At 42.3% G+C, this 22,765-nt stretch overlaps 1 protein-coding gene and 1 long non-coding RNA gene across 3 annotated transcripts in view; both read left to right on the top strand.

Moving 5' to 3' along the window:
• Positions 1-17,018: 17,018 nt before the first annotated feature.
• ARL15 (ADP ribosylation factor like GTPase 15) overlaps positions 17,019-22,765 on the top strand; it is a 266,297-nt gene continuing 260,550 nt past the window's right edge. Inside the window, exon 1 of one of the 2 annotated variants that reach the window (XM_061617882.1) lies at positions 17,019-17,854. In XM_061617882.1, the coding sequence (XP_061473866.1) occupies positions 17,843-17,854 (12 nt within the window). In that variant the 5' untranslated portion in view covers positions 17,019-17,842. The remainder of the gene's footprint in view (positions 17,855-22,765) is intronic. The other variant, XM_061617872.1, reaches the window with a different exon arrangement.
• The window catches only part of LOC133380513 (uncharacterized), a 72,079-nt gene continuing 71,364 nt past the window's right edge, over positions 22,051-22,765 (top strand). Inside the window, exon 1 of the long non-coding RNA XR_009761460.1 lies at positions 22,051-22,188. This is a non-coding gene — a long non-coding RNA (uncharacterized LOC133380513). The remainder of the gene's footprint in view (positions 22,189-22,765) is intronic.

The following is a 22,765-nucleotide window of genomic DNA, read 5'->3' as shown; positions in this document are numbered from 1 at the left end:
ACAGTGGTTTAGATTGCAAATCATAGTGTTCTGCAAAAATCTTTGAAAATTCTTTCTATCACCTCATTCTGCTGTGTGTATAGATCAGGTCATATTCTGAACAAGGAATGAAGCATTCACAAGACACAACTTATAACTGCAAAGTCATCCCACATTGACTTAGCTAGATGTTTTTTAAAAAACCATCTGATTATGTGAATTGGCCTTTGGGTAGTTGTCCTAAGGAACATCTGCTGCTAATGATCTTTCAATGAAGACATTATGAAATAAAGCACTGTTTTTCTTTCTAACTTCAAGATTTCAAATGTACCCATGGTCATAGATGAGATGAAGTTGAGCAACCTGACTAGCAACATTCTTACCATGATGTATAATTGCTTAATCTTTTCTTACAATATGATGGAAATGTATATAGGAGGTACCCTTGATGTACACTTTTTAGTCAAGTGGTCGGACATATATACTTTGTCAAGCATTTAACTGCTAGAAGCAGTTATTTTTTGTCTTAATGTTGTTGTATCTTACTTTGTTCTCAGAGAGAACCCAGTTGCCTCGTCTAGCCATTGCTTTTTCAGGTTCCTTAGTTTGACTCTAAAGAACTCAACTTTTGGTCTAAACAATCTAAGTTGCCCATATCCATCCTGAGACAAATTATTATGGTCCAGTCACCTACGATATCAAAGGCCTTGGCTCTTGTCACACTTAATATGCTCTAACCAAATAAAGTTGTGACCTTGTTTAACTCATCATGTTTCATGCTTCTAGATCCGAAGCCCTGTATGTGCATTGGGCCACAGTCCCATACAGGTGAGTGTACAGAATTCTATGCAGGACAGTGAGGGGGAATAAATCCCATTGAACTCAATAAGCATGGAAATGATCAAACCAGCCCTCCCCTCCTTCTCTTTCCTATCCCTCCCTCCCCTCCCCTCCCCTCTTCCTTCACTCCCCCCTCCTCCTGCCCCTTCTTCAGTTTCACTTATCCTAAGCATGATTGCACAGGAGTAAATCCCATTGAACTCAATAAGCATGCAAATGATCAGAACCTGCCTTTCCCCTCCACTCTCCTCCCCCTCTTCCTCCTCCCGTGCCCACTCCAGCCCCCCCGTGGTCAGTTTCACCCATCCTAAGCATGATTGCACTGGAATAAACCCGACTGAACTTAATAAGCATGAAATGATCAAAATGCTCAGAGGTATGTTACCAAATTCTTCCAAGCTATGCAGAAAGTGGATTGGATTGTGAAAGACCACCTCAAATTGTGTTTGCATTTTTATAAATTTGTAGGGCAGTACAATATCTCAGAGAGAAGGTCAGGTCTCCTGCTCCCCTGGTGTATTCACTATACAGTAGGGCCCCACTTATACGGCGGGTTAGGGACCAGGCCCTCGCCGTAAAGCGGAAATCGACGTAAAGCAGAACCCATTGACATTAATAGGTCACGTCGCGCAAAAATGCCGCAAAACAGCAAAATCAGCTTTAAAATGGGGAATTTCCCAATTGAAAGCCGCTGCATCAGCGGAACGCTTTTAAAAGCTTGATAGAAATATCTGTGTAACAGCTGGTATAGCACAGTGGGGAGAAGGAGCCTGGCTGGGAGTCCAGAGTCTATGAGTTCAAATTCCCGCTTGTGTCTCCTGGGTGTCAAAGGCTAGCTAAAGATCACCCCCACAGTGAGTGGCTGAGGGTGTTACATGCCCTGCTACCTGTGTAGCCGTGGACAAGCTGCATAGTCCAAAGGAGCCCAGTTGGCCCCCAGCTAGCAGTTGCGGACAAGGAAGGGGCTGGCTTATGCAGCTTTGGCAAGCTGAGCAGGCCCTAGCCAGCTGGGGAGGACTAGCCTCAGAGGGAGGCAATGGTAAACCCCCTCTGAATACAGCTTACTATGAAAACCCTATTCATAGGGTAGCCATAAGTTGGGATCGACTTGAAGGCCATCCATTTCATAGGTGTGTTCTTAAAACACAAAGGTTTTTTGCCTATTAGTGAATTTACTTCATAGCAGAAAGAAGCAACTGATTTATATATCTTGAGTATCAAACTGAAAATATTTATTTATAGATCATATATCATTCTCTAGTCTCTTATCAGAAAAGAAGGTGGGTGAAAATGATGTGCTATAAATATTTCAGTCTCTTAAGCAATAAAAAGCTATTTGAATAGTTGCTGGAACTGAATGGAAGTGTGGTATGGAAGTGAGGGGTGAGGTTTGCTGATTCAGCAGAACAATCAGCAGTTCTACAAGTCTTATATTTCTAACGTTTCTTCAGAATGTTTTAGGATCACATCTTAAAAGAATAATAATGTATCTTCTACTCTGCAAGGTCTGAGGCATACCCCCCCAATGTACAAAATAGAAAAATAGAGCAGAACCAATAATTTCATCATGTAGCGTGTTTTTGTTATGTACACACGGGGGGAAAAGGATGTATACCTTTACACATTTAGAAAATATTATCTACTACATTTTAGTGTGTATGCTTCTGCTGTTACATCTCCAGAAAGTACCTTTAGGGTACAATCCAAGCCTATGATATGCCAGGATGAGTGGAGTTTGGAATAGGTGGACCTCTGACTGAGCCTGGGCTCAGCTGGGCCTATGCCAGTTGAAATCCCTCATCTTGGTTCAGCTGGAATTACACTGGTGTAAGTCCTACATCCTGGCTCAGCTGGCTGAGCTGAGGCTGGAGTAGGTCCTGAAAAGGGATGTTATGGGGGAGAGGCAAGGGCAGGGTGGGGCAGGGTGGGACAGGGGGAGACTTACCTGTATTCCAAACTCTGTTCAGCTCGGTCATGTGATTTAGCAATCCAGTAGACAACACTGGCAAAAAGGTGGTGCAAGTCACAACTCTCTTCTAAAGGCTTGTTTCCCCTCTGCCAGGCTTGGGGTGGCTCAGTCGGCAATCGCCCCACTTTTGAAAGGAGTCTGGAACAGGTGTAAAGTTACAGTAGCATAATTTTTCCGTGGCATAAATTATGCTGGTTTACTATAGTTTGGACTGCTCTGTTAGTGGCCAAAGGCATGATTTACATGCCACGCCTTATACAGGCCACAGATTTTAAACCACTTTCCTACAAGTGTTGCAGCTCAAATGACTTCTGGCTACCACCCCCTAATGATGAAGTCTGAACCAAAAATTTAGAAATACGAGGCATTAAAACCAGTTCCCAGTTTGCTGAGTGGTAACAGCCTTTGACTTTGTACTAACTAACTGAATTAGCAGGCTCCCTGCCCCCAATGAATGCAGCTAAATCCATAATTAATTTCAGCAATAAATACTACGGGCAGCAATATGACCAAAGTTACATTAAAGTTCTTTTAGTATGAGGTGTTCGTTCTATGCTAGAATTAATCAGTTTTTACTTGCTGTAGCTGGGTACATAATCTGGGCCCCTGCTACATTTTGGCCTTTGCTTATTGAACCCTGTTTTGTTTTTATATTTCCTGCTGTTATTCTGCTAGTAAAAGCCAAACAATCACTCCAGGAAATGGGGACAGGGAGGAGGGTGGCTGAAAAGTAAATGCTTTCCAGCTTCCTTTTTTCCACTCTTCTGTCCCTTCCGCCACTGCCACCCTCTGATAAAAGGGTGGTGTACAAAGCCAACTAAATTATGTGGGGCTCCTTCAGGGGATGGGGGTGGAAAATCTGATTAGGACTTAATTTGAGGTGGGTTCACCAGAGTTTATCAAACATGTTTTTCAAGGCTAGTGCTCAGCCCTGGAGCATGATAATGAGAGGTTATTTGAAGCAATGTACAAAGTGCTACTGAGTATCCAAAACTGGTCCCACACCACACATCTGGGATGGAAGAGTTTTTAAAGCCAAGAGTGACTTCATGCCAGTTTGGTCCCCCAACACCTCTCAAAAAGCGAGCTCTAATTTTGAGGAGCAAATCTTCTCCCAAATATCATGACATATTTCATATTGTGGATATTGTGCCTTTTCTATTCTTGTCTGTTATAACACTGTAAAAACACACTTAATATTTTATTCTACTGCTTCCCTCCTTTCAAGTATCATAAATAATTGCTGTATGGTGGGCTGGTCCAAATTATTTCTATAAACACAGCAAAGGCCCAAGTGCAGTCCTATGTGAAACTTTGTTTAAAATCTCTTCAAGCTCTTGTCACCCTAAGTATTTATTTATAATCTTTTTTCTTGTTCTTTTTTTCAAGTTTTACAATATTATATGTCTAGCACATAATTTCAGCAAGAAATCTGTCACATGGTTTATTGGAGGCCTTCTAAATACAAGTTGAGGATAACTTAAGTTATCCAGACAGAATATCTTTGAATTGAAGCCTTGGATTGATGATTTGTTTCTCCTAGTAACTATTTTGCCAGTCTGGGCTCCTACTGGGGGGAAGGGTGGGATATAAATAATAATAATAATAAATATTTTACCAGTTACATTGACCTTTCACAGCATTTCAAAGCCCTTAGCTGCAATCCTAACTCCACTTACCTGGGAAGAAGGCCCACTGAATTCAGGACTTCTGAGTAGACGCTGCTATGATTACAGCCTTACTATTCTACGATATACACCCAGGGAGACCTTATTTTAGCCACAGTGGGCTCAGATGATCTTTTTGTTTCATTGAAGGCTCACATGATTTAGTACACTGTTTCCAGTATACAATGATAAATATCATTGTTGAAGTGTTTTATAAGCAATAAATCCCCCAGTTTATTGGAGATTGGTACTATCATTTTTAAAAATTGATTTATCCAGTTTTTTAAACTAAAATATATAACATAATAACACTATAAATGTCAAATTATCCTGAACACATATGGTTGAATATGTACAGTCAAACAATTATCTTTTTCATTATTATAGTTTTATCAATTATCAAAATTAATATCAATCTTGCAAGTTTGAGAATTTGTATATCGATTAATCTTTTTATTCTTAAAAAAACTTCTACCCTGTCTGTTTTTCAGAACAAGGTGGGTAATAACAAAAAACAACAGTAATAATTCAACCAAATCAGAAATAAAAATATTTGCATAAAAACCAAGACCACAATGAGAATGATAAAACACCCATCAGGAGTACAACATCAATATACCCCCCCCAAAAAAACCAAAGGCCCTTTTAAAGAGCCATTGTTCATAGTTAACTTTAGCATCCTAGCTACTGACCTGATGATAGCCAATGTTTATTTCCCATTTGGGATCATATTTAATTTCCAGGATTTTCCATGGTAATCTTTGGCACTGTTAATAATTTCATTCATTTTGTTACAATCTTTTCTGAAAATATCATAGGTGTATATTACAATTAAAACCATAAAATCCATGTTATAATAAAGATTACCAAGTCTAAGACAGCAGTACAGAATAATCCACAGAAATATTAAGTCTATGAAAATATAAGAAGCCTTCAGCTGTGTAAAAATAGGTGCTAGGAGAGCATTTCCCAAATGGGGTACCACCACTGAGCAAGCTTTTGTCTTGAAGCCACACCATACCTCATATGGTGAGGGCAGAGCTTGGAAGTAACTCGTTATTTTTAACGAGTTACTTGTAATTAGTTACAATTTTAAATAACGAGTGGGTAATTCCATTACATTTGGCAAGTAAAGGAACGACTAGTAATTTCCCTACTTTTCAGCTGCAACTTTAACGTTTCCACGTTAGGTTGGACGTTACTTGGGGGTGGGAACAAGGGGAAGTCAGCTCCTGGCTGTGATTGGTTAACACAAGACATGTGCCTCACACTGATTGGACCTCTGTGCAGACTCTCTCTTCCCTCGTGATCTGTGTTAGGAGGCACGAGGGAAGAGGTGAATAGGCAGCAGAGCTTGGAAGTAACTTGTTATTTTTAACGAGTTACTTGTAATTAGTTACAATTTTAAATAACGAGTGGGTAATTCCATTACATTTGGCAAGTAAAGGAACGACTAGTAATTTCCCTACCTTTCAGCTGCAACTTTAACGTTTCCACGTTAGGTTGGACGTTACTTGGGGGCGGGAACAAGGGGAAGTCAGCTCCTGGCTGTGATTGGTTAACACAAGACATGTGCCTCACACTGATTGGACCTCTGCGCAGACTCTCTCTTCCCTCGTGATCTGTGTTAGGAGGCACGAGGGAAGAGGTGAATAGGCAGGGCCTGCTGCTAGCATCTGAGAGGACAAAATGGACGCCGGAGGAAAAAGCCAGTTGAAGGACAACGAAGAAGGCAGCAGCAGAATGGCGAAGAGCTGTGGAGGTGAGTGACGATGATTTGTGTGTGTGTGTGTGTGCCCCGGTGTGTGTGTTTTCGGCTGGATTCTCTGGTTTTGGGGGGGGGGGCTCCAGCTCTCTGGCTACCACCCCTTACTCTCCGGACTCTCAGCTTCATTTTTTAAAAAAAAGTAAGTTTCTAGGTGGTCTAATTCCCGAGATATACACCAAAATGTAAACCCCCCCACACAACTTTTTTTAAAACAGATCCATGCTCTAGCTACAACTCCCATCAGCCCAATCCAGTGGCCATGCTGGCTGGGGCTGATGGGAGTTGTAGTTTAAAAAAGTAACTTTTCAAAGCTCTGGCTGTAACCCCGCCCTTTCATGATTGTAGCCAATGACGCCAGAGTTGTGACTTGTTGATCCAGGCATGCCTAGGCTGAATGTCAGAATATGGTGGCTTTGAGTTTTTTGCAGTTTGCGTAAGTAATATGGCTTAATATTTTTTTTCCTCTTCTGTCCAAGAGTCAGACCCTGGGCTATGAAATATGAAAGTATTTAATCCAATATCTGCTTTTCTGGGAGTAAAGCCATTTCTGGGAGTAAAGCATGTACCTGGAGTAAACCCCATTGAACTCCATTAGGACTTGCTTTTGAGTAGACATGGTTAGGATTGTGCTGTAAATTAATGGGACGCGAGTAAACATAGTGCAGACTTGTGTTTGTGTTGTAAATCTCTCTCCCTCCAACCCTATCTTTAAAGAAATTAGGCAGGGTTTATCACATTTTATTATGTAGGAAACTAATACTCATTTTTTAAAAAAATGAATGAAGTTTATTTATTTATTTATTTTTATTGTTTGATTTATATCCCACCCTTCCTCCCAGTAGGAGCCCAGGGCAGCAAACAAAAGCACTAAAAACACTTTAAAAATCATAAAAACAGACTTTAAAATATATTAAAACAAAACATCTTTAAAAACATTTTTAAAAGCTTTAAAAACATTTTTTTTAAGAAAAAGTTTAAAAACATATTAAAAAGCAATTTCAACACAGACGCAGACTGGGATAAGGTCTCAACTTAAAGGACTTGTTAAAAGAACAAGTTCCTTATCACTTGAGGCTGCAGTTTTCCCTGGTTGAGTAAGCCCCACTGAATACATTGGGACTTGCTTCTGAGTAAACAAACATAGGATTGCACTATAAATATCTTTACAGGTTATATAAATAAACATATTTGATAGTCATGCTTATATAAATATTTTCATAGAATCATAGAATAGTAGAGTTGGAAGGGGCCTATAAGGCCATCAAGTCCAACCCCCTGCTCAATGCAGGAATCCAAATCAAAGCATTCCCGACAGATGGCTGTCCAGCTGCCTCTTGAATACCTCCAGTGTCGGAGATCCCACTACCTCTCTAGTAATTAGTTCCATTGTTGTATGGCTCTAACAGTTAGGAAGCTTTTCCTGATGTCCAGTCGAAATCTGGCTTCTTGAAACTTGAGCCCATTATTCTGTGTCCTGCACTCTGGGATCATCGAGAAGAGATCCCGGCCCTCCTCTGTGTGGCAACCTTTCAAGTACTTGAAGAGTGCTATCATATCTCCCCTCAGTCTTCTCTTCTCCAGGTTAAATATGCCCAGTTCCTTCAGTCTCTCCTCATAGGGCGTTGTTTCCAGTCCCCTGATCATCCTTGTTGCCCTCTTTTGAACCTGTTCCAGTTTGTCTGCATCCTTCTTGAAGTGCAGAGACCAGAACTGGACACAGCACTCAAGATGAGGCCTAACCAGTGCTGAATAGAGTGGAACTAATACTTCACATGATTTGGAAACTATACTTCTGTTAATGCAGCCTGATATAGCATTTGCCTTTTTTGCAGCCACATCACACTGTTGGCTCATATTCAGCTTGTGATCAACAACAATTCCAAGATCCTTCTTGCATGTTGTACTGCTGAGCCAAGTATCCCCCATCTTATAACTGTGCATTTGGTTTCTTTTTCCTAAGTGTAGGACTTTGCATTTATCCCTGTTGAATTTCATTCTGTTGTTTTCAGCCCAATGCTCCAGCCTATCAAGGTCCCTTTGAATTTTCTTTCTGTCTTCCACGGTATTAGCTATGCCCCCCAATTTTGTATCATCTGCAAATTTGATAAGCATGCTCTGTACCTCCTCATCCAAGTAGTTAATAAAAATGTTGAAGAGCACTGGGCCCAGGACCGAGCCCTGTGGTACCGCATTCATTACTTCCACCCAGTTTTGTCATGCTTTGTCCCTATAAGTATCCAATTGCATACTATGGTTGTACAATACTTCCTTTACATTTTAAGTATGCCTTGGGGTAGTCATGGTTCTCCATTGTTTTCATCCTGAGGGGCAGATAGGCTGAGAAATGGTGAGTAGGCCATGGTCACCCACTACACTTTATAGCTTATTTCCGTTTTGAAAAATTAATTAAAACAATTTACATGCAGGCAAAATTTATTAAGCTGATTCACACAATATGTGTAAAGCACATCCAACTCGCATTTAAAGCGCATGACTTCCCCTAAAGAATTCTGGGAAGTGTCATTTCCCCCTCACAGTTATAGTTCTCACCACTCTTAACAAACTGCAGTTCCCATGATTCTGTGGTGGGATTCATGTGCTTCAAATGGGTGTTGAATGTGCTTTAAAGGAATGGTGTGGATCTGCCCTAGGTATGATGTTCATTCAAGAGTGAATTGAAAAGAACAATTTTAAAAGATACTTCTTACTCTTACTCATTTTTCAGACCTCTTTCTGAAGTAAAGGGTCAAATCTGTAAAAACATTTGGAGCAGCCACATTAAAAGATAAGGGCAGGGTATTCCAGGCAGGGGGTTGCCAACCCTGCTTGGATATGGATGTCTTTGCAGAAGAACCCTAGTCAAGGTTTACCAACAGCACAGTCCAAACTATATCTACTTAGAAGTCAGTCCTGTTGAGTTCTATGGGGCTTAATCCCTTAGTAAGTGTGTTTAGAATTGCAGCCTTCAGGAGCCTCCATCTTTACTCCCCAAAGCTCCCATCTAACATCTCCACAACACTAGGCTCCTTCGTCTCTGCTGTGGCCTTCTGGTGACTGCCCTAGCCTGAAGGCACTTAACCCTTCTTGCTGAAAGCAAGTAGGCTAGATTAAATGTTCCCTACCCAGGCTCATATATATAAAATATAAAAGATAAAAGATAAACGGCATTTTGTCAAAAGTATTTTTGTCTACATTTTATACCCCATCCTTGGTTTTCCAAGCTTGGCATGGAATGCTTCTCATACAGAATTAATTTGAAATGCTGCATATTTATTATCATAATCATCATATTCAAAATAAAAAATATATGTACCGCCTTCAAGTTGATTCCAACTTATGGTGACCCTATGAATAGGGTTTTCATGAGGCTGAGAGGCAGTGACTGGCCCAAGGTCACTCAGTGAGCTTCATGGCTATGTGGGGATTTGAACCCTAGTCTCATTTTGTTCTCACAACAACCCTGTGAGAAAGTAGGTTAGACTGGCCCAGGCAGGGTTATTTAGTGAGCAAAAATGATGCAAATAGGATCTCTTTTAATTGTGCTATCGACCTGCTTACTTCCACTCTGACTGGGGGATCTTGCAGCATGGGGAAGAGATGGGGGCACATCACAGCTGAAGTTCACCCATATAGCAGCATTATCTCTTGTTTATTACAGAGACGCCTGTTGCAGGTTTTGCTGCTGAGAGCAGCAGTCAGTTAGTGCGGCCACTTGAGTCACAGCTTGTTGATCCTGAGGAGGCAAAACTAGAAAGTGAGGTTCAGAAAGGAGGCCCTGTGCACGAGGAGGAGGAGGGCATGAAGCAGTGCCAGTTGCCCACAGCCACATCTGCAGAACAGCAAGTACCATGGTTTGGCTTTGAGAAAGCTTGTACATTTGTGAGCCAGAGTGGGAAAAATGTTGTTGTACGATGCAATTACTGCCTTCCAAGGATCAAAAATCTGAGATCAGCTGTTTCCTCCTCATCCAATGTGAAGAAACATTTTGAGGTAAGCCTTTGTCATGCTGGTCCTCAAAGAGTGTCCATTGTCTATTTATGTTTAAATTGTGAAGTTCCTCTTCCATTTTTTCTTGGATTCATGCTTTGTTCTTCTTCCTCAGAGGGCACACCCTGAGAAGCTGAGAGCAATTGAAGAAGCAATAAAGGCAAGGAGACGTGGCCTTCCTGAACCAATGCATGACACCCCTCCTCCCAAAATGCTGAAGCAGCAGCAGACAACCCTTGAGAGGTGGGGATCTGGCAGGGAGCCTGTCACCCAGAGCAATCTCGACAGGAGAATCATTGATTTCATTGTAGAGGAGACATTACCACTTCAGACTGTGGACAAACCATCATTCATTAATCTGGTTCGCATTGGACTCCCCAAAGATCTCACCATCATATGTGCCAAGACTCTGAGAGACAGAATTGAGAAGAGAGCATGCCACATGAGAGAAACTTTTGCAAACCGAATGGGTGCTGTGGCATATATAGCAACCACTGCAGATTGTTGGACCAATGGCAAGAAGAGTTACTTTGGGGTAACAGCCCACTGGATCAACCCAACTACCCTGAAACGTGAGGTCGGGGCCTTGGCTTGTAAGCGTCTGAAGGGGCGCCATACATACGATGTCCTTTCAAAAGCACTGCATGATGTACATGTGCAGTACAGGATCCACAGCAAAGTTATGTGCACTACTACAGACAATGGCTCCAACTTTGTGAAAGCGTTCAGAGTTTTCATGGCCAAAGAACCAGTGAAAGCTGCAGGCACCAGTGACAATGATGGTGATAACCAGGAGGAGGAGGAGGCTGAGGTGGAGTTTGTGCCTATCTGTGAGATCCTGGACACAGGACCTGAGGCAGAGGAAGAAGCTGCAGACTCAGGAGAGGATTTTGTTTTACCACCACACTAGAGATGTGCTAGCCACACCCTCAACTTTGTGGCAACACAAGACATAGAGGCCATGCTTTCTGACTCCTCCAAAAGTAGTCTTCTTGGTCCTTTCAAGAAACAGTTTCGTTCCTTGATGGGAAAGTGCAGCAAGTTGTGGTCCAAGCAGAACCAGTCAGCCCAGATTGCTGAGTATATCCGTGCGCAATGTGGTGTGTATCTGAAGGTACCGAATAAGACCAGGTGGAATTCCACCTTTGATGCGTTGAAGCAACTACATGAGCTCCTGTCAACTGTGCCACTAAAAATGCATGCCATAATGGACCGCTTGTCCAGGATCACAGCTGCTGAGATTGAAGTGGTACAGGAATACACAGAGATTATGGAGCCACTAGCCCAGTCCCTAGATATCCTGCAATGGGAGAACGGCATGTTCATGGGGTTTTTGCTACCAACGCTCTGCAATCTGGACTGCAAGTTAGAAGGACTGGAAAACAAACCTGAGAGGTACACATACTGTTTTCAGCTGCTGAGAGGTATGCGCGAAGCCCTAAGAAAGCGGTTTGCAGCTATCTGGGAGGACAAGAGGCTTCTTCTGGCAGCCTGCCTACACCCTCGCTTCAAACTAGATTGGCTGGAATCGTGTCAGGCCACCACCCATACCAACAAGTAAGAACATTAGGGAAGCCCTTTGGGTGGATTACTCCAAGGGAAATGTTGTCTCAAGGGAGGCATCAGAGGGCTTAAGGTGGTAGGCAGGGGCTGGGCCTTTTCTTCATGGGGCTCCTCATCACAACCTTGGGTTGCTGCAGGTAATCCTTAAGGGTCTGCTGTGCTGCCCCATGAGTGTGGTGACTTGGTCACCTTCCTACCTTCCATGTCATCATCCACAGGTTCAGGCTGGACCCTGAACCAGGGGACATGACAAGCATCAGGAAATGAAGAGCAGATGATGGTTTCCTAACATATATATGTTAACATATCCTCTCTCTTTCTTAGATACACAATGGAAGCCTTGCTGAAAGCTGAAATAAAGATGGGTGTACTTAATGAGGACAGTGATCAGTCTTCAGATAAAGACCAGGAAGGAGATGACTTAGCAGATGACTTCTTTAACTTTCTGCCCCAGGGCAAGAAGTCAGCAGTGGACACTGCTGAGGAGGAACTGGTGAGGTACCTGAGGTCTCCCAGCAGGGAAGTGTCATCACTCCATGGCTTTCCACCTGTGCTGCGGTGTTTTTTGCAGCACAACACAGGCATGCCTTCAAGCGCCGCAGTAGAACGCCTGTTCAGTACTGGTGGCAACGTAATGACTGTAAAAAGACATTCCTTGTCTGACATGCTCTTTGAGCATCTTGTTCTTTTGAGACATAACAGAAACATATTATAAAAGCATATCAAGTGTAAAATTTGATTTCAAGAGTTGGGGTATCTTCATTGCTTGGGGGGATGTGAGATTCTGTTATGCCATTATGTTAATCTTATGGATAATTTTTTTTATTCTACTACTCCGTGTGTGTGTGTTTATTTTTAATATTGTTTTAGGCTTCTTAGATGTGCAGCAGCCAAGGCCAGCACCTTGTAGGAGTTTTTTAAAAAAAGTAACTGAAATGTAATTGTAGTGATTATTTTTGAGAAAAAGTAAAGTAATCAGTTACTTTCAGAGCAATTGTAATTGTAACGGTAATTACTACTTTTTTGGGCCAAGTGATTGTAACTGTAATTTATTACTTTTTAAAAGTAATCTTCCAAGCTCTGGGTGAGGGCATTTGAAGCAGGACCTCTGCAAAGATCATAACATATAGGCAGGCACACCTGGAGGCAAGTGGCCCTTCAAATTATGCTACAGAATTTCACTCTTCCTGTAATTGTGTGTGTGCACAGCTCTGCAGTAGATGTGTGTATTGGATGCATCAGGCTTCAGGTACCATCTCTGGCATATCTAGTTAAAGGAAATTGGCTAGCAGGGCTGGGAAAGATCCCCACCATGGACCCTAGAAAATAAACAATACTGGTTTTGAATCAAAACTTTTGATAGACCATAAGGCAGCCTCATATGCATGTAGGGAATACTTCCCTGTACTTTTACAGATGGGCAAATCAAGGGAATAATGTAGGATGGCTTTAAATTGGGTGTGTGTTTTAAACAAGCACATGCTTTTGTGATACTATTTACATATGTGGTTGCTACTGAAAGTATCAAAAACATTACACATTGAATAGAACTTATTCAAAAAACAAAACAAAAAGCCAAGCATAATACTGAATATGCAGCATAGGGTCAATCATGTATTCTTCCTCCCACACACCACTAAATGTAGTGTTAAAATACTCAGATTAGCAGTTGCAAATTAAGCATCTACAGAACTTGAGGCAAGTAATTATCATCTGTGACAATGTAATTGTAGCTGGTGGTAGCAAGAGAGACCCTGCTTAAGCATTGATGTAATTGACAGCGGAGAGGGCTGTTTGGAGCCTTAGGAAGGTAATCATGACTCCATGGAGTAACAGATGAAGGGCTTTGTATATTATCCTTGGTGGAGAAGTCATTTGCACCAAATATGGGCTTTTGCAGAGAATGGCAAGGTGAGCAGTTGCCCCCTGGCAGGAAAATGTAATGCTGATTCCCAGCTTTTGTTTTTTTTTAAAGAGTAAGTAACTTCCTAGTATTTGTAGAACCTAAGATAAGCAAAATGCAGGCAGTATTTTTTCTTATTTGTTTTGTGAGAAAGTAGCTTGCTTTCACCTTTCAGTGTTTTTAGCCAATATATGAAGCTGCGTTATTATTATTATTTATTAAATTTATATCCTACCCTTCCACCCAGTAGGAGCCCAGGGCAGCAAATAAAAACACTAAAACACTCATGTCAGCAATGATTGACATTTAGGAAAGCAGATCTAGCCAATTTGACAAAGAAAAGGCTTGGGTGAAACATCCATTATCTAGAGCTTTGATTGGTTTTTAAGCCTTTTCTGCTGGTCTTCCCTGGTGGAGAAGTGATTGCTGCCCCATAGAAACAGTTCCGATATCCAGGAGTTTACTGTAGCTGTGACTGAGGAGTACTGTGTCAAGAACAAAAGGAAGCAACAAAGACAGGAGCTCATTATATGTCTTATTTCATACAAAAATGTGATTTTCTTGTGAGATTGTAAACATTTTAGAATTTGCTCTGTGAATGCCAATGCAGATAAAGTCCATCGTTATTATACCCACTTTGCAGAGGGCAAGATTGTGACTGAGAGAATATGGGTTATGCCAGCTTTGCAAAGTAGCTCAATGTTGCTGAAGGAAGAAAGGAGGTAGTGTATGACAACCCTGAGGTGTATCCTGTAATGTTAACTTGATGACTTTTGTGTATGGTGGTGGGGATTCAGTGAGGAGGCAGCTGGGAAGTTGACTATAGCAGCACTGGAATTGATTAAGGGCTGGAGGATGTGAAGGGAGCTAGGGAAAGAAATGAGGGTTTCAGTGATGAGTGGGAAGACATTGGGTCAATCCACAGAGCACAGCAGGCCTACACATTGAGAACTAAATAGAAATGGACTGCCTTCACGTCAATCCCGACTTATAGTGACCCTATGAATAGGGATTTCATGGTAAGCAGTATTCAGAGGGGTTTACCATTGCCTCTCTCTGAGGCTAGTCCTCCCTCTGAGGCTAGTCCTGCCCAGCTGGCTAGGGCCTGCTCAGCTTGCCACAGCTGCACAAGCCAACCCCTTCCTTGTCTGCAACTGCCAGCTGGGGGCCAACTGGGCTCCTTGGGACTATGCAGCTTGCCCACGGCTGCCCAGGTAGCAGGGCATGTAACACCCTCAGCCACTCACTGTGGGGGTGATCTTTAGCTAGCCCTTGACACCCAGGAGACACAAGCGGGAATTTGATCTCATAGACTCTGGACTCCCAGCCAGGCTCTCCTCCCCACTGTGCTATACCAGCTGAACTAATGGAGGCGTAAACCAGGAATACAACTTTAGTAGAAGCCAGATCTGCCCAGCCTTGCCACCACTCAGTCACCAGATTTACCAGAAATGGTAGAGCTGATCTCTGATGCTAGTTATGTATTTATTTGGAACATTTACACACACACCCAAAAGAAATTCCCGTGGATGGCCATTTTTATTTCATTGCGAATTTAAATTGCTGTAAGCCACCCTGAGTGTTGCATAGATACTAGGACAGGATATAAATTCTTTTTTAAAATAAAAGCTAGGGATAATCAGATAAGGAATGGAATACATTACAAGACACAAACCAGTGGCCTGCCAAGTCTAGCACTATTGAGTGTCTCAAGCACCTATACTTTGGGGGGGGGGAGGGAGCTGGAACTACATCTGTGCAGGCCATATCCTCCCCTTCATTTCCTAACACTTCCTAGTAGCATGCTCTTTTGTTCTTGCGTGTCCAGATCATATATGCATTTAGTGGGAATCAGTAGTGAAGTGGCAAATTCAGCAGTGCAGGGTCCCTTTATGATAGTCACACCAAACACTCCCTCACAGCCACGCCCCCAGGATTCACTATCTCTTCTGCAATTACAGAACCAAAATAAAAGTGGTGTGTGCATAGGCTTCTTCCTGCTCAGCCTCTCTCTCAGGATTAACTAAACATTACCAGAACTGTTTTGATTTTAAGAATTCTGAAATGAAGCCAAGTATGGGACTAGGATTCAGGAGACCAAGGTACTGTACTTTGCCATGAGGCCCACTTCTCACAGGAGCTAATCAGCATGAAAGGGAGGTATGTGTTAGCTACTGCGAAGAGTCTTGTCACTGACTGACTCGCCTCCTTTCACTCTGATTGGCTTCAATAACACCAGAAGACAAGGAAGCATATTGTTAGCCCAGTGAGAAGATGCTTCTCAGTGACTAACATATTCTCCTTTCATGCTGATTGGCCCACACATAGGGACCTTGTCCCCCCCAAAAGTAAGGGGTCTACAACCCCCCCTTGATACGGACGACTACATCCCTGGTGGGAATAGGACTGCACTCCCGGGGGCGGGGAGACGGGGAGTTTACATCACATGCATTGGTATCAAAAAGTTACACAGCAGAGGTTTTTTTGCTGGCGGGAAGGTGTGCCAAACTGCCGGTAGGGGGCTGATGACAAACAAGCGATGTGTGCTTTTGATAGGTAAAGTTATTTTATTAGGATGACCACAGCAACTCGGCAGGAAATTCTAGGTGCGGCTTTCAGTTTTCCTGTAATCCAACCGCTCCGTTTCCAAGCTAGCACTGAGTGCTGTTCGCCTAACAGCTCTGGTGTCTAACAACCCGCTAAATCCCAACTCCATGTAATACAGCATATCATGTGGGGATGGGAAGAAGTGACAAAACGTGAATTTGTACCGCCCTTGCAACTTTTGAGTGAATGTGTGGCTAAAGTACTGTTGATGCCAGATGATGCCGGTTAACAGAGGAGGCGGGGGAGGGAGGATGCAGATTGTAAAACAGAACTCCCTCTTGCAGTTTGGTCTCCCAATCCCCTGGGCAGCGTGCTCTACGAACTTCTTTTTAACTCATTTGCAAGCTCTCCCAATCCTACTGGTTTTTACTGCTTTCTAAGTGTGGTTATGCCCTGCAGCCGGATCCTATGCATGTTCATTTCAGTGGAGTTTATTTTCGAAAAAGTATGCATAGAATCGGGCTGCCACAGTCCTAGAATGTGTCCCTCGCTGTCCAGCTTCCTTCCTCCTGCAGTCCCCCATGTCTTCCTCTTCGACCGGCGTACCTCACAGCATCTTCCATACTTTTCCAAATTCCCCTTGCGACCCACCTCATTTCCACTCTATGCCCTCAGCTGTAAGCAACTTGTGGTATTGCGAAGTCTATGGCATGGATGGGGAAATTTTAGAAGCTGTTGGAGTACAATTCCCTCCTTCCCGACCATTTGCCGTGCTGGCTGGGGCTGATGGGAGTTGGAGTTTAACAACATCTGGAGGGCCACAGCTACCCCACTCTGGGTCTGCACCGGCCCAGCTTTAGAATCTGCCTCCCCACGCGCATCCTTACCTTTCCGCTCCTATTTCATTGCAGCCCTCTCACTCATTCCTCTTCCCTCTGCCTCATCCTTCATCCTGTCCCTTCACTTCGACCCATAGCGTGCCCCTCTCTGACCCCCTCGTTCCCTCCCCCTAGAGTTCTCCCCGCTCTCTTCCGGCTATGCACCCTCACTCCACACAGTGGGAAGCCTGAGAAAGTATGCGTGTGCCTTTAAGAGCGTTCTCTTGCCGTCTCACGTGCATGATCAGCTGACAGTGACGCTACAGGGGAAACTCTCCGTGTTCCTGAAACATCGGGCGCTGCAGTGGGTTGCGCGGGCGCCTGGCTGGGTTGGGTGCTGTTTTGCTTCTCTGCCATCTCCTGGGTCTGACTGCAGAAGCTGCACTGCCACCGTTGCTGGGTGATTGCTGTAACGGAGTGAAGAGGGGAGCGTGCCGAGACAGCGCTGGTGAAGCAGCGCTGCAGAGATACCCTCGGAGATCCATCCCTTGCCCATCCAACTAGTGAGACCCCTTGACCGAGATCTCCCTGCTCCCTTTCCCCAGGAACCTTTCTGACAGCGGCAGCAGCTCCATAGTTCCGGGGCTCCCTGAGATTTTTCCTTTCCTAAAAACCTCCAGTTGCTGGGACGACAGCCACCTCTTATCAGTCTCCAGACGCTTTCACCCTGCTTGAGATTGCTTGATAAGAAGCAGTACTCTGTGACCTGTTAACGCCTAATCCTAGTTGTTATTCTGTTTCATGGATTATCTGGTAGGTACTCGGGTTAAAGTGAATGATATCACCCTCCCAATACATTTGTGTGTTTCCAGCCCTCTTGCAGGTATTGGGAATTGTTTGTTCTTTCTGAATAAGTGAAACTTGGATGTTCAGTAAAGGTCCTTTTAGCATCAGTTTCAGAAATCACTTTAGAGCTCTTTCCCTGTTACGTTGACATGGTAGGGTAATTGTAGAGAGGCACATTTCACACGTTCCATGCTTTTTATCAGACTGAAAACTATCAAAGGCCAATGACCAAGAGTGGTTTTCCTAAAAGAGGATTATAGCCCCACTCATTTGGTTATTAGACTTCTATTAGACTCTGACCTGGGTCACTAGCTTTCCTCCTAAATGTATAAATAGAGGGACGCTTGAGTGCATTGAACTGAAACTTGGTCATGTGTAGTTCCTCACCTGAGTAGTTTGGTATTCAGCAGTAACATTTAGCAGCTTTTAATGACTGTTGGCCCTGTTTGTACAAAAAGAGATTGTATCAGGTGTTTGCTTCAAGGTTGGAGAACTTTTCAGGTTCATAAAAGCTCTGGTAACTATAAATCTGAATTGCTTTTACTTGAAATAAGAACTTGACAGTAACGTGTTTGTTGACTTTTAAAATCTAAAGTAAATGAAAACAAGGTCTTTCTAACTGGTGGTAAAGAAACACATGTGATTCAGTGTGCATGTGTGCTGCTGTGCTTTCTGTTGCCTGCCTGTTGAGCCTGGAGCATAAATCAGTGCTATGTTTTTTAAGCCAGTTACTTTTCCTGTCTTTCAAAATAAATGTTGCCACTTAATAGTTAATCCTTGCCTACTAGTTAGTAAATTGCAAACCATTTAGTCATAAAGTGTTCATGTCTTGATATGCTGCATAGAAGAAATTGCTGTGTCTCCTTGTGCTGGTGCTGATATTTTTATAAACTGGTTGACGACTTCTGGAATATAAGAAAAGATGCCGACTCATGTGACCCATATCTGTGCAGGCTGTACCTGTGGCACTTATATTATGATTCCTAGTAATTTCACTGCTTGGTTTCTCAGATTGTCAACATCTCATATGAATGGCCTGTGTGAATAAATGGGTCCATGATATCTATAGGTAAGGGTGGTTTAATTCTGCTACTAGGAGTTAGAATCTTTTGGTGGTTTGTTTTGAAGTGGATTGTGCTTTTATTGGCCAGGGCAAAAGTCACTTTTGGGGCCTTTGGTAAAGTTGCTTTAAGTAAGTGTTACCTTAAAAGCCTAACAAGTTTATTACGGTGTAAGGTTTTGCGGACAACTGTCCCATTTCATTAGATGTTATGAAATGTTGAGTTATTTATTTATTTATTGCATTTGTATACTTTCCCATAGCTGAAGCTCTCTGGGCGGTTTACAACAATTAAAAACATTAAAAACAAATATACAAATTTAAAAACACATTTTTAAAAAGCAATTTAAAAACACATGCTAAAATGCCTGGGAGAAGAGGAAATTTTTGACCTGGCACCGAAAAGATAACAGTGTTGGCACCAGGCGCATCTTGTGAAGATGTATATACCAACATATTTAAAAGGAGGAGGGAAATTGTAAATAATGTCAGAAGGAAATGAAATGCAGAAAAGTAAAGGCAGTGATCCCATAATTAATCAAACTGTAATTGCTGATCAATATCCTCGCATTAGTATACCGATTAACACATGAAGTATGGTTTTAAAAAAACCTTTTCCCTGGTTCAATTCACAGAAGATAGCATTAGCCCTTTTGATGAATTGGAATTAAGCACTTTCGTGTTCCCTTTGGAGGTCCTTTGTTATACGGTGTCCTGGGAAGTTGAAGTGTTTCCCACCCCTGCTGGTTTTTGAATATTGCCCTTTCTGATGTCAGTTTTGTGTCCATTTATTCTTATGAAAATAAACTGGTTTGCCCTATATATAATGCAGAAGAGCATTGCTTGTAGAGGATGGCATACATCACACTGCAAGATAAACAGATGAATGAATCCCTAGTGTTATAAATGATACTAGGTCCTGTGATAGTATTGCCCACGACAAAGGTGGCATCTGGGTCTTCTGCAGTGACTGGGGCCCATGTCCATATGCCTATTATGTGGCCTGTTGTTCCTGGTGAGTACCTGATTATATCTAGTGTTAAGGCCATCTGGAGGGCCCATGCAGAGTTTTTCTTGTGATGTTGAGAAGGTATTTGCATGTTTCTGCATTCTCTGATGATGTGCTGGAAATAGTTGTGTGCTGGTGCACTGGCTAGTGACATGATGAACATATTCCTTGAGTTATAGATGGTGGAAAAAGCCTCTAGATCACCACAGAATTGTACTATATATGTGGATTTTGTGGGGCAGAAAGAAGGCTGCATAAAACTCTCCTGCCTAGGTCAGTGTATGGCTGGATAACAGTAAACTAACAGTATTGTTAGTTTATTTATTTAATTTATAGCCCATCTTTCCTCCAAAGAGGAGCCTAGTGCAGCGAGGGTTGAGGTTGTAGGGTTCCCATTATGTGTGATAGCTTAGGTAGTTTGGATTTTATTTTTTAATTAAAAAAACTAAATTGTGTAATAAATGTTTTGGCTTGTTGTGGAGAATTTTTGCCAGGTGCATGACTGTATAGAAGGTTGGTTCTTTATGTGGGATTCCAGATACTAGGTTTTACAACTTAAGACTTTTATCTGACATTTCTCAGACCATAGTAACTGCCTGACAAAGTGAAAAAACAAATAAGACAAGCCTACAACTCGGAGATAATCTACCACAGGGCAGATCTAGAATAGAAAATGACAGAATGCTACTTGTTATCACTTACAAGTCCCTCTTGAAACCACTCAGAAGTGTTGCTAATGATCTACAGCAAATCCTGGCTAATGACACTTCCCTCTCACAGGCCTTGGGTGGTAGGCCTGTACTTGCTTTCAGGCAGCCCCCCAACCTAAAACGGCTACTCACCAGTAATGACACACCGTGTAACAGAGATTCTGACACAGGGACCTGACTCCCTTCATTGGACTCAAATGCCAAATCTGTCCCCATCTCTGCTATGGCAACACTGTTACAAGGCCTAGCAAGGTCATCCCCAACAACAGAGATTAATTCATTTTCCAGTGTGGCATATCTCATTTTATGCCATCCACACTCTCCTTCATTATATGTAGGGCAAATAGGCCTGTCTCTCTCCAAAATAATTATGTGCCTTCAAGTTGATTTTGACTTATGGTGACCCTATGAATCAGCAACCTCCAATAGAATCTGTGATAAACCATCCTGTTCAGATCTTGTAAATTCAGGTCTGTGACTTCCTTTATGGAATCAATCCATCTCTTGTTTGGCCTTCCTCTTTTTCTACTCCCTTCTGTTTTGCTTAGCATTATTGTCTTTTCTAGTGAATCATGCCTTCTCATTATGTGTCCAAAGTATGATAATAAATGGACACAAATCTGACGTCAGAAATGGTAATATTAAGAAACCAGTGGGGGAAGACTTCAGCCTCCCTGAAAACTGACTGATGTTTAAAGTGGCTATCTTTGAACAAAGAAACTTCAAAAGGAAACTGGAATGTGAAACAATTCATGAGGAGATTTAATTCTATGTCCTGTGGATTGAACTGGGACAAAGGGTTGTTTTTTTAAAAAAAATACTACATTAATTGGCTTACCAATGTCAGGATATTGATCACCAACTACTCTTTTGTGAATTACCACTGTTAATTATGGAATGATCACTGTCTGAACTATCCACATTTTATTTACTTCTGATCTCACTGTTGACATTCTCCTCTCAACCATGTGTATCTGCACATGTAACTTAGGATCACATTTTATGTACCCGATGCGGTGGACTGTATACATGAAACCTTATATCATAATAAGTTTGTTAGGCTGCAATCCAATACACTTACCTGGGAGTAAGGCCCATTGGACAGTGGAGCTTACTTCTGAGTAGACATGTATTGGGTTGCAGCCTTAGTCTTTAAGATAACACAAAACTCTCTTTTGTATGGGAGCAGACCTGAATAGATTTCTCAAGGCTGTCTCTTCTGTCGTCTTACCTTGCTGCATCTACCTAAAAGGGAAAGAACCTTACTGCTTTAAGAATAAACATGGTGAGGTCTGAGAGATTATATTTCTGTGTAAGTAACTTGTTTTTCTTTAAAAACTTTCATGGAACAGATTGTGTTCAGCCCTTGTGCTGGAAGAGAAGATGCCTTTAACAAGGTAGCACATTTCTCTAAGAGCTTAGTTAATGGACCACTAGTAATAAATGTTCTGAGAACAGTCATGCTGCAACTCCTTGGGAACCTGGAGATTTCCTAAGTAATTTTCTGGAAACTTGTATCTAGGTAAATCTGTCTCTTGCGTATTTAGAGTAAACGTTGAACTGCATGACTGCTGCAGAACTCTGTGGAAGATTCTTGTTTTGAACAATATGTTTATTGACTTTGAAACATGTTCATGTAAATTTATAAAATGCTTTTAACTTAGTCCAGGCTGACCACTTCCGTTTCTCAGTTTTTTGCCCCTACCCCACCCTACCGCATGCAGCCTCAAGCAAATGGTTTGCATTTTGACAATATGTCAAGCTTGCTTGTCTTTTTAAATGTTTCCAGCACCTTCCCCTGCTATTTTTTTATATAGCATGTACCTTTATCAGTTTATTTCTACCATACCTTACCCGCAGAATGGTACCTTATTATATTTGTGACATCTTTTTATGAAATATTATTTATTTATTTTTACATTTATATCACACCTTTCCTCCAAGGAGCTCAAGGTGGCATATATGGTTCTCTCCCTCCTGATTTTATCCTCACAACAACCCTGTGAGGTAGGTTAGGCTGAGAAGCAGTGTCTGGCCCATGGTCACCCAGTGAACTTTATGGTCGAGCAGGGATTTGAACCGTGGTCACCCAGGTCCCA

Source organism: Rhineura floridana, chromosome 1 (genome assembly GCF_030035675.1).
Source record: "Rhineura floridana isolate rRhiFlo1 chromosome 1, rRhiFlo1.hap2, whole genome shotgun sequence".
Taxonomy (NCBI): Eukaryota; Metazoa; Chordata; class Lepidosauria; order Squamata; family Rhineuridae; genus Rhineura; species Rhineura floridana.
Note: the sequence above shows the minus strand (reverse complement) of the source record. Positions and strands in the feature narration are given on the sequence as shown.